Source organism: Epinephelus moara, chromosome 21 (genome assembly GCF_006386435.1).
Source record: "Epinephelus moara isolate mb chromosome 21, YSFRI_EMoa_1.0, whole genome shotgun sequence".
NCBI lineage: Eukaryota > Metazoa > Chordata > Actinopteri > Perciformes > Serranidae > Epinephelus > Epinephelus moara.
Genome location: NC_065526.1, coordinates 33,501,879 through 33,517,728, shown reverse-complemented (window position 1 = coordinate 33,517,728; position 15,850 = coordinate 33,501,879). Strand labels below are relative to the sequence as shown.

The following is a 15,850-nucleotide window of genomic DNA, read 5'->3' as shown; positions in this document are numbered from 1 at the left end:
GACGTAAGGATGCTCAAGCCAAGAATGACAAAAATTATGTATAAGCATGAAGGCTCCACAAGTTGCCAGTCATTGCATCAAACCTTAGGTAAACGGTTGTGATTGGCCTGACCCAGGCCAGGTCGGCTACAAATCTGTCTGAACTAGGGGGCAAGATGTACCTGCCAGAGCAAATAAACATGAGCTCGCAGACCTGTGTGGTTCCAAACTAAACTTCACCAATTTCACATCTCAAAGTCTGATTCTAGGTCTTGGGTAATATTACTGCATATGTTAATAAATATATAATTAAAAAAGTTTAATAAGTCCTTTTGTCACTCTAAAGGGGGCTGCATGAAATCTGATAAACTGCCTCATGTGATGTCACTTGAGTCAGTGTGAGTTGAGCTGAAGACTACAAATTTAAAAATCTGGAGTTGTGGAGTTAGAAAGAAGTGAGGTTCTCTGTAGTTCGCTCCATGTCTCTGTTTGAGGCTAGTAGCTCAATTAGCCACACATCCCGTCTAGAGCTCTGGCTAAATGGTTGAGTTGCATTGTGAGTAATGCAGGCACCTGGTTTTGACAAGGAAGATGAATGTGTAATGTAAAATAGACATTATGTCTGGTTCTGCTGCATCGATTTTCAGACTTTTAAACTGTCCATTGTGAGTGTGACAATGTTAAAGGTGTGCAATGCTAAATCAGTGGAGTATTTTTTCTTTTTAGCATGGACTACTGTGATGCCACATTCTAAAAGGTACACCAAAACAATTCTGTTTTTCTATTTTTAAAACCAGTTTGTCAAACTCCCAAACACTTGGCATATTCCTTTGATAATACCCATTTTATATATTGTTTTATGTTTGAATTTAGACTCAAAATTTTTCTTTGCCTAAATGAGAATATGAAAGGTCCAGTGTGAACGATTTAGGGGAATATATTGGCAGAAATTGAATTTAATATAATAACTATGTTTTCTTTCGTGTATAATCATCTGAAAATAACATTGTTACCTTAGAATGAACCATTTATATATACATCGGGAGTGAGTCCTTATCCATGGAGATGCCACCATGTTGCACTGCCATGTTTCTACAGTAGCCCAGAATGGACAAACTAAACAATGGCTTTAGATAGGGCCATTCAAGTTTTCGTGTAGGCCACCATAGTTAAGTCAAGTCAAGTCAAGTCAGTTTATTTATATAGCACATTTAAAAACAACATTAGTTGACCAAAGTGCTTCACATAACACAGAAATGATCAATCAAAAAACAACAAAACAAAGCAAAAGTCATAAATAAGAAGATATAATAAATTAGTAAAGAGCAATCGGACAACCAACAAATAAAACATAGAATCGAATAAACACAAGAGCCTATTTACACGATAATAAATTAAAAGGCTAAAGAAAAAAGGTGAGTCTTCAGACGTGCTTTGAAGACTTCGATGGACGGGGAAGTTCTAATATTTAGTGGCAAACTATTCCACAATTTTGGGCCGACAACTGAAAATGCACGATCACCTTTGGTTAAGAGCCTATCTGCGATGAGACAGTCAGAAAAACACAACATGAAACACCTTTGTTCAAATTTTACCAGTTTAAATTACGGGTCCGTTTGTTTTGAAGAGGAAGGGACCTCTGCAGATAATTCAGCTCCCAGTAAAAATCTCCTGAATTTCTTGATCTTAAGTCAAGAAATTGTATTAAAAAGGTGAGCACGCATTAGCAGGTGCTAGACTAGCAGCTTATCTTCGACAATGAACAATGAACACTAAAGGAATTCTACCAGGGAAATTTGAGCTGGTTGCAATCTGCAGTCTGCACTGCTAGATGCCACAAAATCCCCCTACATCTCACACACTGGACCTTTAAATATTTCAGGCACTGTATGACACAGTTAGTGACAGGCTATGTGTGTGTGTGTGTGTGTGTGTGTGTGTGTGTGTGTGTGTGTGTGTGTGTGTGTGTGTGTGAAAGCATGCGTGTGTGTGTGTTAAGTAGGTAGATGTGGGAGAGCCCACCCTCTGATGCGCACCCGGTCAGGGCGAAGGTGCTGAAGTGGCAGGAAGTTCTTAGGGCCACGCCTCCCACTGCCACAGACGGGGAGGAGAAGAGGAGAATAACAGCAGCCGTGATGAAGAAGGGTCTAGAGAGGTCGTGGGTCACATTCACCACCAACGGGTTCCGATGGCATGAGAGGTCGTGTGTGCCTAGGCAGATGGAAGGGTTTCAAGTAGTCCTTTACTTTGTAACCTTACCAACAGTCTTTTATACTTTGTTGCCCATTCTGTGGTTTGATTTTATCACATAGACTTATCTTACTTTAAAAACAATACATACAAATCAATATGAGTAAAAAGTACCTAGTGAGTGGTTCTTGCCAGTTGTATCAGACAGGAGGATGGTGGCTGTCCTCCGACACTGCTCCCCAGACCATGACCCATCTGAAGCCAGGTACACCATCACAGAGGCTGCCACTCCAGGATAGACAAATCCCACCTGTCATTGCAAGAAAAACAAAGAAAAAGTCCTACTGTGAAGTTAGTATGTTGACCGTAGTTGATGTATACATCCATCAATAGTTGTGTTTCTATTCAATTGTCAAGCAAATTTTCAGTGAACCTTTGAAATGTCGCAAAAAATGCATATTAAATTATGAATTTGGTATATCATTTGTGAACAAAGCACTGTTTGATCAGAAGTTGGCGGTATTGGCTACACTCTACGCAGGGCTGTAATCCAGAATTAAACAGAGTAGAAGAAGTAGAGGCTGCGAACTGGAAACAAAAAAGTTGCCTCGGCCATCTGACCCATCAACAAGGTCTTCAGGAATCTGTTTTAACAGGGCAAGTTTTATTTGTATTTAATTCTGTGAAGAGTTTACATGTTCTCCCCATGTCAGTGTGGGTTTTCTATGGCTTCCTCCCACAGTCCAAAGACATGCAGGTTAGGTTAACCGGTGACTCTAAATTGCCCATAAGTGTGAATATGAGCGTGAACGGTTGTCTGTCTCTATGTGTCAGCCCTGTGATAGTCTGTCGACCTGTCCAGGGGGTGCCCCGCCTCTCACCCAATGTCAGCTAGGAGAGGCTCCAGCGCCCAGCAAGGCAAGGCAAGGCAAGGCAATTTTATTTATATAGCACCATTCATACACAAGGCAATTCAATGTGCTTTACAAGAGAAATACATTAAAATAAAACATGCAAAACCCGCAACCTTTAATAGGATAGTGATAGTATCTAATCGTGATTACGGATAATGAAGGGTGAATGAAAGCTTGAGTTTTCTTTTATGTCAGCTACTAAATTGTTGTTTCATACCAACAGTGGAAACAGCTGGTCAGTCATGTAAGTTAAATTGTTAAGTTAAATGTTTGCTATGTCAAAACTTATACGACTCTTTTCAACAAAGGCAAAAGTACAACTCTATACAGCTTTTCTAATGCAACACTACAAAATGTACATAAAAATACAGTTCAGTCAGGAACACTTTAGTCAAAGAAAACTTTATTTCCATTTGCAGAATTATATTTGGTGGTATGGCTCTGTTTTGGGGCCCCTCTGCCTTTCCTAGGGCCTACACAGAAAGCCTTTTCCACGCACCTACGTGGAAAGCCTAAGGCAGAGAGAGCACACTTCTCCACCCTTCCATGCGCTTACGTAGAAATCCTTAAGGCAGAGAGAGCACATCTCTCTGCCCTTCAACGTGCAAACGAGGAAACCTCCCTGCTCTTCCATGCGCCTACAGGGAAAGCCTAAGTCAGGGAGAGCAGCTGCAAAGACCCCCCCCCAGGAACAGAACAGAGCCAGCATCAATGACAAACGGAAATGACATTGATAAGTCACACACAGCAAGGAAAGGAGGAGCTGGGGTGGAGGCGTGCTGCAAAGCGGCTTACAGGGGAAGTAGCAACAGTGGGCAGGCCAGAACAGTTTAAATAGGGTGCCCTGAATGAGATTCGCCAATTGGTTGCACAGACAGGAACCATGTGATCAATCAGCTGACTCCCTTCCATCAGTCAGCTGCTCCATCAGTTGATTGGCTGTTTGAGATTAGCTGATGCAGCTGGGATATGATCTGAGCTTGACATCGTGTCCTGCCTGAATTAACACTGCTCAATTTTTGGTAACACGGCAAATGTGGGCCCTATTTCCCCATGTGTATGTGTCCGTATGATTCATAGGTCCAACTCGTTCTAAAATTGGTTCAGTACTGAGGGAGGTGGATGCAGCCGGGAGCCGCGAAACGAGCTAAAACGGTAATGGGGGCAAATGCGTCCCGTATAAGTTTGCGCATTAAAAGTGCTTTTTTTCGCCACTGACCGGTTCAGATCGCCAGTGTTATATCTGTAAATAGCATACTAAACGTTTCCCTTACCCTTCACTTGCTCTGGGCTGCGACGTCATCTCGCGAGAGCTTTGCTTGTTGCCGGAAGAAAACAAGGAGCCATGCTGAGCGCCGCTCCGAGTGGCGCTGGTTGTCCCAGAGTACAGCTGAGAGTTTTACTGCATCGATTGAAAACAATGGTTCGTGTTTGTGTTTATCCGAATTGCAAGAACAGGAAGAATGTCGCGCAACACGTGACAAGTTGTGGCTAGTTGTGCTACAAATGGATGCTAACACTCCTGTCCAGACACTGCACCTTGCAGACCATCGGGTCTGCGGTGCTCACTTCTCCCAAGATGACTACTGCCAGCCGAAGAAGAGAAGACATCCAATCCCAGAACACCTCTTCCTCAAGGAAACGGCTGTCCCACGAGTAGAGAGAGCTACAGACACAGTGGAGCAAAGCTCTCGCGAGATGATGTCACACACAGTCCAGAGGTAAGGTAAAGGTTTACTATACTATTTACAGATATAACACTACCGATCTGAACCGGTCAGTGGCGAAAAAAAGCACTTTTAATGCGCAAACTTATATGGGACGCATTTGCCCCCGTTACCGTTTTAGCTCGTTTTGCGGCTCCCCGCTGCATCCGCCTCCCTCAATACTGAACCAATTTTAGAACGAGTTGTACCTATGAATCATACGCATACGTACACATGGGGAAATAGGGCCCAGGTTGAAAAATACCGAAGTTATCCTTTAATGTGAGTTAATTTTTTTTTTCATTCTTGCATTATACTTTCAACTTGCAATCAAATTGTTTATAAATAGAGAAGACCCGACTGACTCTAGTTAGATTCCTGACCCAGCTTGCTTGTGCTTCCTTATTAACATAGTGGTTCATGGTTGTGTTCTTGGCGCTTGTCCTTGGCGCTGTACTAGCAACTTCTTCTGACTGGTCAGTGACTTGCACAGTGTGAAATAGAGCTTTTGTGAGATAGAGAAAGAGATCATGTGAAGCTCTTGTGGAGCTCCTCGTGGCCGCTAAAAAAGTGGCTGATAATGCGTTGTGTCATGGTAGTAGCACATGTCTGTCTGGAGTCCTCCCCTGCTATTAGTAGTGACAAAAAACTGGGCACTACAAATTAGGAAAACAGGGGATTCAACATAAATAAATGAAATAAAATAAAAAAGTCTGATGTAGATTTGTCAGGGGGGCCACTGAGTTATCACAGGAAGAGCAAGAGGTGGGTGCTGGCGCATTATGCTGCAGGGCCACTTTTGTAATTGTGTTAAGACTGAAATTCAATGTAACTGCAGTGATTCCAAGTCAACCCTGGCGTCTGTTTCCTGTGATGGGACTCCAACTATTCACAGCCACCTGTCAAGCCTACAGACTGTGAGTGTTTCATACTCAAAAGATGGATTTTGGAGTATCACTTTTAGAAAATGTGGAAGGGCTTCCAAATGTAGAAGCAGAACTGTTAAATGAGACGAGGCCTTTTAGAGAGCTGGCAGAGATGGATATGATAGGGAGGCTGAGGAACGCTTTTCAGATAGAGTAGAGACTAGATATTTAAGGCGAGGGAGGCCTTTCAGACACAGAAAGAACACTTCAAGGAAAGAGAGGTGTTTCAGGGAGAGCTGGCAGATATGGGTGTTATCATGAAGGCTTTTCAGACGGTGAAAGAGTCTTTAGGGTGAAGGCAGCCTTCCAGAGAGGTTGCAGAGATGTGCCTGATAAAGAGAGCATCCATAAAGGAAGTAGGGGATGGAAAGATGAGTCATTCAACAAAGAAGTGGAAATGATGAGAGAGAAAGAAAAAAATGAATAAATGAGTGTGAGGAAGGAAAGATGCAGACTCGTGACTGTTAAGGACCCTATAACCCAGAGCACGACGGACAAGGTTTTGAAGCTATCACTCAAATCGACAGCTAGCCTACGCTTAGTCTGGACCTGCAGAGTTGATTGTGGGAACTGTGGCTGTGGAAAGAGTAAATAATGCAAAACGACTAAATATGAGAACCAGACACAGGTCTGGAATGGAAAGCTAGGTCCAAATACAGTGCAGTACACAAACATACAGACACATAGACATCTATGTGAAGCACTGTTGGCTGGAGAATAATGGTGCTGCAAAGACAAGCAGGGCAATTAGGCATACGATCATGCCTAATTGCTTTTGTAATTCTCTGCCGACGCTGACAAAAAACACAAATATCATCAATTCTATTCTATTTTATAATCACAAACAAACTATTAGCTAATGATAATGTAATATTTGAGAATCAATTTTAAATGATTAGATAATGAATGTTTTTGTTGCTCTGCGTTTTCTGAGGCCATAATAAATTCTGATTATAGATAATATATTCATTATGATCTATTTATGATTATAAAATTACTGTTATTCCTCCAGATGCCAGTATTTGAATAACTTGTGAACCTTTTAAGTATTTAATTATGAATGATGAGTTAATTGTATAACACTTCCACTATTAGTTTAACTGGTCGTTATTGAGTGATTCTGTTGATTAGTACGCACTGGGTAAAAAATAGCACAGAATGCACAAGTGCAAAAAAAGAATAAGTATAGGGTTAGTCACTGTAATCATCTACAGATCATTAATACTCATAATTCACAGTTGTCCTGGAAAATGAGTAATTAAAGTAAAAAATGAATCGTATGAATAATGCAATTGTTAGAACATTAGGAATGTGTGCGTGTGTGGAGGTTTAAAGCCAGCAGACTGTGTAAGAGGCCCTTCAACCCCATTTAAAAAAGTATTGGAAAGTGCTGGAAGCTGTTGAAGACAGAGTAACCACCCACAGACACTCGGAGGAGGGGAAAACAGATACGTGCATGCACACACACATATTTCGTACCTTCAGCCAAAATGAATGTTCCAGGTCATTATTTGTGTCGGACTGGGCTGTGCAAGGGAACCAGGTGTCTGCAGGCACTTTCTCACTCACCTCCAGGTGCTGGTACCTGCAGAGCTTCACACAGAACCAGGGAAATACACACTAATTATATGGTACATAACTGTAGGTAATTTTGTTTATAATCCATAACATGAATTGTATCTTAACCAATCTTGTTTTACTGTCCAAAAGGTAATGTGACCTTAGCTGACCTTTAAATGTGACAAATATTTTATGTAAAAACTTTATCTTGTTGGTTTTATTGGCTTCATCACATATTCCACGTCATGGGGTAACAATGGAAGGTTCATTTAATCTTCATATCATCTGAATTACAGGTTTTGTGCTAATTTCATGAATTCTATTTGCCCATTTTGTGCCTTGAAAAGAGCCCAAAGTCTCTGCTAGTGAAGCATTTGACAGGCCATGCTGGCTTTATTCATGACACTTTGATTTGTTTTGTTTATTGCACCTTTCCTCATACGGACACTGTAGCATGAAAACTCCTGGGAGATTTGCCAGCTCTGAGATGCTGGAACCAGTGTGTCTGACACCGACAATCCTCCCATGATAAAAGTGGCTTAAATCATGTTCTTTGCCCAGCTGAGCTACTCTGCAACTGACCTATTGTGTTGAGCAGCAAGGGTGATGTGAGCACATTTCTAAAACTGTGACATAATTTGGAAGCGGTGATGGATCTCATGTAATTGCAGACGTTTTATGGGAGATGCTGGAGCTGGAAAATGATCGATGTATTTTGTACTAAAGTTGTAAAACGAAAGAAGGGAGCTGTGCTGTACTCAAAGCTGCTGTGCTGTCATACAAAGTCCTGCCAAAATGTCCTCTAAAGTTATGTGCAAAGCCATTCCTTTTCAGGCTTGTCCTACCAACCACTGCTCAGCTTCCGTCTCTCAATACAAAAATACTTTTTTTATTAACCACTGATTCACCGTCTCATTACATTCTTGCAATTCAATTCTGCCGTGTAGCTTTCTTATCCTTTTTTAGTCCCTTTTCACATTTGCTTGTTAAAAACAAGGCTCTTCTCTTCTCATCTTGAATTTTACATTTATTGATTTTTATGGAGTTTACTGTATCTGCACTCCATTAGAAGTCCTGAATTTAATGTGAATTCTCCAGAACTGATGCAGAAAGCATCACTTGTTATCAGGTCAATATTTCAATATTTCCTGGTGTAACCAGTCGGGACTATGACATTTACAGTGGTACAATGGCCCTGCATCAGGGCTGGCAAAGCTCAGCAGCAGAACCATTCTTTCTCTTGACTGTAGCTTGCTGTTAGTAGAAAATAAAGTGCAATCTAACTAAAATGGAAGGAGTCTCTGTCTGTCTGTCCTTCGATTTTCTCAACAACTGTTCATCCAATCGACTTCACACTTGGTTCGGCATATTGCTGAGGGCCTAAGGAAGCGCAGTGTAGAGTGCAAGCTCTTGACATCTGTAGGAGATATTTAAAGTATGGCATTATGTACACATTGTGTAGTGTATTGACAGGGGACCCCTATTAACTGTTAAACCATTGAATGGCATGGTGGGTACAGCTTGCTCTGCATTGCCCGCCACAGCACACTCAAAAACCAAACCCTCAGGAACAGCATCTGGCTTTACAGCCATTTTGACACAGTGGCCAAACTATGGAATTACAACTTCCAGGTCCGTCGCTTGATTCCATGGGGCCCAAAAAGACTTTTTCCATAGACTTACATTTAGAAACAGATGTATGTAAATGAGTGGATTCATTTTTTTTAATATCACAACCCCTGCAAAATGTTTTTTTTTTTTTTTTTTTTTTTTTACTATTAGAATTTGATCCATTGGGTCTGAAGACATTTCTAATGTCTAGCAGAGCCGCATAATTAAATCTTTTTTTATCCCCATTCAGTTTAGTAGAAGGTTGAACCAGAAGTTAGCAGCTCAGCTGGCAGAAGTCTCTCTCTTGCACTTGCTCTATGAGCCTTGATATGGAAAAGATTAAGGTAATTTGGAACTCGGAAATGGATGCCATATCCAGTTCTATCTATACATCCATGTCATGAACAGATGAAGAGACGGAGACCGCAGACGTTACAGTGTAGCAAACTCAAACAATTCAAGCATCAGCAATGCAACTTTCAGAATGAACACTTTTGTCCCGGGAAATAGCCTGGTCCTAAATAGCTATCTGTGAGCAAAAGGCACTTATAATCTAGCATTGCCAGGGAACGCAACTATGTCATGGCAGGACCCAAGGAAGCCAGTGTGGAGTGAGAAGTGGTTTGGATGAGCATTTCTCAAGAAAGCGGAGAGCGGCAGTACCCAAGGTTAGGCAAATTCCATGTTCTGAACAGGCACATTTTGAACAGGCTGTGGTACATCTCCTTCTGGTTCTGGATATTTCCCTCTATGAGGATTTAGGTGGTTGATCAAGTATTGCTTTTGGTTGCAAGCAGGAGCATTAATAAACTGGGTCAACTTTACGTAGTAGTACAGAGATAAATACATACAGAAATGCAGCCAGATGCTAACATTGTTGCTCCAGAGTTGAGGGTTTCCACAATGGCCTCCATGGGGAGTTTATTGTCATCTGGAAGTCTTTTATGTGCCCTGTGGTTCGTACTTCATACCTTGGTAAGTGATGGCTCTCCAGTGACAGCATGGGCAGGACAGCGGTTGGGATCCTGATGAGAAGCGCTGGCGGTGGATGCCCACTGGTCTGTGTAGCCCAAAGGTGTGAAGTAACCACAGTCCTGAACGCTGGAACCCCGCTCAAACTCCTCACACACACCGTCACCATCAAAAACATAACACTGACTGGGTTCACCTTGGGAGATGGAGAGGAGAATGAGGCAGGAGGATTTATGAAAAGATATAAAGCCTGGTTTCTTAATCTGGCAGGGTATACACTCATCCCCCACTGTTAGACTCCCATCCAAATCTATTTGTCAGTGAACCAAATCTGAGCAAATCTATTTTGTATTTTCATTGGCCACTTTTAATGTTAGCCACGTCAGCTCAACCATATCTGACTCTCTGTGCTGTCAACAGACTGTAAATTATGGTAAGAAATGAACTTTGACTTCAATTAATTATTGAAGATCACAATCATTTTGTAATGTTAATAGGCAATAAGAGAACCTAATATGTGGCTTGGCCAGTTAGTTCAATCCCAAAAGCACCTCAATGGGCCATGGGTATCTATAAGTCACCAAGTAACAACAGCAGCATTATGTGTTACAGAGAACTGTCAAAGCAAAGATCAGAAACCGTTCCAAGTCAAGTAGAAAATAAAAATACAGACAGGAAGATTGCTTTTGCTATTATTGTGTCTGCTAATAAATTTAGAATTTTGTTTTTTTAGCAACTCAACTTTTACCAGCTCTCAAGAATTCAATAACAAGGCAAGGGGAAAATAAGTCAACAAATACCTGTCCATGTGGGTGGAAAGTAGCACCAGGGTAATAATACTTAATTCAATGCAACATGATACACATTTTTTATGGCATTTTGTCACTGTACTGGACAGTTGACAGTAAAACAGGAAAAAAGGTGACAGAGAACGAGGGCGGCCTCTTCTTTGTCACTTAGGCAGCCAGTTGATTCTGAGGGTGTTGATGGACAAATATGCTCTTTTGGAGATGTTTCTGCATGACTGAATTCATCTGCAGAGGGAATATTGGGAAATACATTTTTGAGGGTTTCCACTGAATTACATGATCATTAAAATGCCATCCTAACAAAGACTACTGACCAACTTTTAAGGCTTTTCATGGTATATGAAGATATGTTATGTGTTACGGAGGATTTCCACCGCATCTCATGGTCTTCATCAGTGGATAGAGTGCTCATTTGTCATGGAAACAGCTCAGTGAGATGCAGAAGCACATCTGACAGTTTGAAAGTCAATGCTATTGTTGACTTTTTTGGATCTTCTTGTTTTTCGTCTTTAGTCTGTTTTAATCAAACTAATTTTTCCAAGAAGTCAAGAATAAACTTTCACGATCAAGTTTTCATGTACTGTTTCACAGTGGTGCCCCCAGAAATTTTTCAACGGGGTGGCGAGATGGCGCCACTGAAAACATTGGGGTGGCACACCAAAACCAAAACCAAAAGCCATAACTGAATTTCAGGAATTCGATAATGCTGTTGAAATACATAGGCTAGCTGTTTCTAATTGTCTGATATGCATAGATTTTTATGGGTACAGTTAGCATTTTGAGTTCCATAACAATCCTGTTTTCATGTATTATGTATCTGTATACATGTTAGGCAATTCATTGTTCTTATCATTTTTTTCAAAAAGACACATACAAAGCTCTAATTTGAAGGAGTACATTGATTGTAAGAAACAAAACATTTACTGGGAACAGCCATCAGACTTGTGGGTATCCATAGAACCCATTTTCATTCAGATATCTTGAGGTGAGAGTTCAAGAGACCCTTTGAAAATGGCCATGCCAGTTGTTGCCAAAATTTAAATACATTTTGAAGCATTTTTAGCCCCCTTCCCAACAATCTACGCCAGCATAGTAGCTACCAATGGATGCCTTAGGTTGTCTTGTTTCACAAGATACCATGACCTTCACTTGCTTAAAAAATAAGTGTGCCACTGCCTCTTAAAGACAATGATGTTGGCGTCCAAGTATTTTCACTAGGGTTGGCCAGTGGGGTGCAGCAATTATGTCAGAGTGGCTACAACCCCCCTGGCCCCCCTTTGGTGGCACCATCTCTGTCTTGATATTGTTTTATTTCGTGCACGTTATCTGCCAGCAATGTTCTCAATCTAGCTCTGCGGTGATGGCAAAATGTCAAAGACGCTTTAAGATTTTAGTAAAAGGTAAAAACAATATAGTATATGGTAAAAAACATATGGAAGTAAAATGAAATTAAATAGGTAAATGGAATGTGCTCCTTAGCCATCAGGTCCTGCATTTTTTTCTGGATCAAAGTGCATAGGAATCTCAGATTTTACTAAGGTTGCAAGCGATGATATATGAATTAAAGCAAGAAAAAAAATATGCTATACTTACCGTAACACAGTTGCACCTAAGCTATGAGCAGTGAATGTATGTGTAATAGAGTAAGGGTATTGACATAATGTGCTACAGCAGTGTATCACAAAAAGAGTGGGAAGCATGAGTCAAACAACAACTTGTAATGCGGCGGCTATTCATAAAAAGGGCGGACAACATCAAGACACTTCAGATGTTTGGCCTCATTAACATCTGGACAGCTGCAGAAGTTAGACAGACAGAGCTGTGTCAGAGAGTCAGCGCCGCACAATTGGCTTCAATTAGTCGACGGAAACATGTTTCTGATAAAAGGCAATTGGGCCTACACAATTCAATGCCATATTGTCACCCCGAGTTCATTTGGCAATACTACACTAAGTGAACTCACCAGACACTCCACCCTTGCTTTGAAAACACCTGTGAAAATGATTAAGTCTTTTTAATTCCAAGTCTGTGTATTTATCAAGCCTCACAAAAGAGGACGACTTGACAATCTTTGACTTAACTCTTAAGACCATCTGTTTTTTATTTGAGGTCCACATGCTGTAATCATATTGTGCAATTTAACCTTCATTTAATCGGGCAGTTTCAAAAAATAAATCATAGAATCTTTAAAAAAAAACAACCTGAAAGTGACACTTCTTTAAGAAATCCAGCTTGTCCTTTGACGAGATAACTATAAAAGTAGTTGGTCTGGTTACTGCAGATCTATAGTCGATTCTATAAATACAACAAAGCAAGGCAATCTGGCATAGTCGGAGTTAACTGGGTCAAGCAAATGTGGCAAGAAAACCCAAACAAATATTCTGTCTATGACTAAGAAGTACAACTGAATAATTGGTTTTAAGTGTTGCAATTTGTAAAAACCTGTTTTTGCCAAACTGTTTTCCTTCCTAGTCATGATGTCTTTTATTGTAAAACAAGAGATGTAATAGCTTCAGTCACGACATGGCTAGCTCTAGTGGGAGAGGGGGGGGGGGATCAGTCTCCGCTTGTTTCCCCCTGACAAATAAATTGACTGGATGATGGAAATTTTAGCCCTGTAACAAGCTCTCGTAACACAAGCCCTTACACCACACATGACTAACTACAGTACCATCCAGCTGCTAGTGAAAACAATACATGGCCTAAAAAGGAAGCAACTAACATATTGTCTCATCTCAGCTGACCTGTCACATCTTCTTAGCAATTTTTCAGAATATTTATGGAGTTGGATTTTATAAAAGCCATTCTTAGTTAATTTAGCTTCTGATGACTGAGGAGCGTTTCGGGCAAACATTCCTTTATACAGAGGATGAATTTAAAGGCTGTGGAGGAACACCACATACCACAACAGTAGAGCTGATTTCTCATGTCATTGTGGCTAATGCCTGCTCTCATCCAGCCCAAGCTCTTCTATGAGAAACAGAGGCACTTGAAGAGACATGGACTTGCAAGACGTGACAGGCTTGCGATTTATACGAGGGTGTTAGGAGAGGCGTCACAATATAACACAGTATTCAGTGTCAGAGGAAATGTAAGCAAGTATTCATCAATAAAATGCTATTATGACTAAGTGACATAATAAAATCATGCATGAGGTTCAAACTGGGAATGCTGTGTGTCTGGCTTTACTCCACCACACTGCACTTTTGAGGGTCAAGGTCAAAAACACATGTTGACAGAGGCGGTCTTCAACCCTCTGTTTACAATAGAGTGTTTTGGGTAAACTCCCCTCCGTGCCGTGTTGTGAGGCTTCTGTTGTGGCCTGTCTGCATGCTACAGACTGGGCGAGGGTGCAGACACAAAGCACTGTTGTCCTGTTGTGGAATCACAAATGATGGGGGCACCCTCTGTGGCTTCTTTGTTTGTCTTCTGCCATGTTATGCTGCATGTTTTTGGTCCTTTTTACTGCATTTTTAACCACCTGGCCGAGGGTTGACTGAGCAACATTTCCCTTGGCTCTCAAAACTGTGTATGGGATTCATTTACAAATGGATTGCAAATTCTTTTGATATTTTGCAAAGAACTGACACAAGGATGGTCTGTAGATCAGTATAAGGCAATAACTATTGTTCTGTACATATAATGGAAACGTGGACAGTAATGTGACTTAAAGGACCTTTATAAGATATTCACAGCATTTATATAGCAGCCAAGAATAGTGGCATCCTGGGCAGAGACTGAAGTCACGCTCCCTCTGTGTGTTTGCTGTAATCTGAGGTTCTCTGCTGTATGCTGTGATAAACGGTCCGGCACGTATATTTTAGCTCATGTCACCTAAAAAAAGTCTTGTTTGTGTTTAAGGAGTCGGATGTTCAGTCTTTCCTGTAGTTGCTTTTGTGTGTGTGAGTGTGTGTGTGTGTGTGTGTGTGTGTGTGTGTGGTTTAAGTCTAGATTTTACTAGCATTTTTTACTAGCATTAGCATTATCGCAGTTAACAGTAGCTGTAAATTAACCATCCTAACCAAGCTAGCAATGAGCGTTAGGTTAACTTCTACCCTCTCTCATCCAAATATGGTCACTTCTGGCTTTAAAAATCCAAGATGGTGATGGCCAACATGCCTTAAGGCTTCAGAACAGGAGTCTACATTACCAAGCCTATGATCCTAAACCATGGCAGAGGAAGTTTTTAAGAGGATGTGTGTCTGTGAAGCCGAAGACAAATTTCCATCTGAGTGGACAATAAAGATTTGTATTCTTTTCTATCCCTCTGGTTAGCGAATTGCCGCCACTTTGCACTGGCTCATACGGTGATTGACAGTGATATCTAGGAGTCGTTGTGGAAGCAGATTGTCCACCCATTTGGTTTGTCCCTGGTTAACACTGTTAGCTCTGTCAGCACGGTTGCTGTTGTCAAAAACTACGTAAGTTGCACCATTAACTGCTACCTGTCAGCTCAGCCACCTTCATGTTGAGAGCTGTATGCAGACAATTATACTACTATTGTATAGAGCTCCAGTAAAGGATCTCCAAAGAACATGTGTCAGCAATAATCCAGCATTACTGTAAACAGTATGGCTCTTTATGCTCATTTGGATACAGATTGGAGGGAAAAACATAAACTAGGGCATACATAACATAAATAAAATAGAGCCTGTGGTTCAGAGTTAAAGAACCGTAACAGGTGAATCTGTTTTCAGTAACTAAATCTTGAACATCCATCAAGTTGTTTTCTGGCAGCCACATGAGTCACTGAGCTCCAAATCAACTGTTTCTCAATGTTTCTCATCTTACCACTAATCTTTGGTTGTTAATTCTCAGAACAAATCATGCCTTCTTGCCTAAACCTCACCAAATGTTAACCTGGCCTAAACCCTTACCACAGTTGCTCTTTCCTAATTCTAAGCTTCTTGTTGGGTGAAAAAAAAAAAAAACTTTGCCAAGAAAGGATGACAAATGATGAGCCCCCTCCCCCGACCCCCTCTGCATGATTTGATTCTGGCGGTCAGAACTACAAGGTGGCCTCCAATCACTTTACTATGGGGTCATTGTACAACAGTTGTCAGAAGCAAAGGCTTCCACAGCTGGTTATGATCTCTCTCACTGGGGAGAGCTGGCCGACTGTTACAGATGTGATTTGATAATAAAAAACGTATTACTTGCTTTTGATACAGCACATTAAATAA

The 15,850-nt window shown here is 41.0% G+C and overlaps 1 protein-coding gene across 1 annotated transcript in view; it reads right to left on the bottom strand.

The window, feature by feature from the left end:
- The window catches only part of pappa2 (pappalysin 2), a gene marked incomplete at its 3' end in the record, with an annotated part of 107,134 nt that overhangs the window by 41,263 nt on the left and 50,021 nt on the right, over positions 1–15,850 (bottom strand). Inside the window, exons 14-17 of the mRNA XM_050074589.1 lie at positions 9,858–10,054; positions 7,195–7,308; positions 2,344–2,479; positions 2,016–2,190 (exon numbers count right to left, since the gene is read on the bottom strand). Coding sequence (XP_049930546.1) covers positions 2,016–2,190; positions 2,344–2,479; positions 7,195–7,308; positions 9,858–10,054 — 622 coding nt within the window. The remainder of the gene's footprint in view (positions 1–2,015; positions 2,191–2,343; positions 2,480–7,194; positions 7,309–9,857; positions 10,055–15,850) is intronic.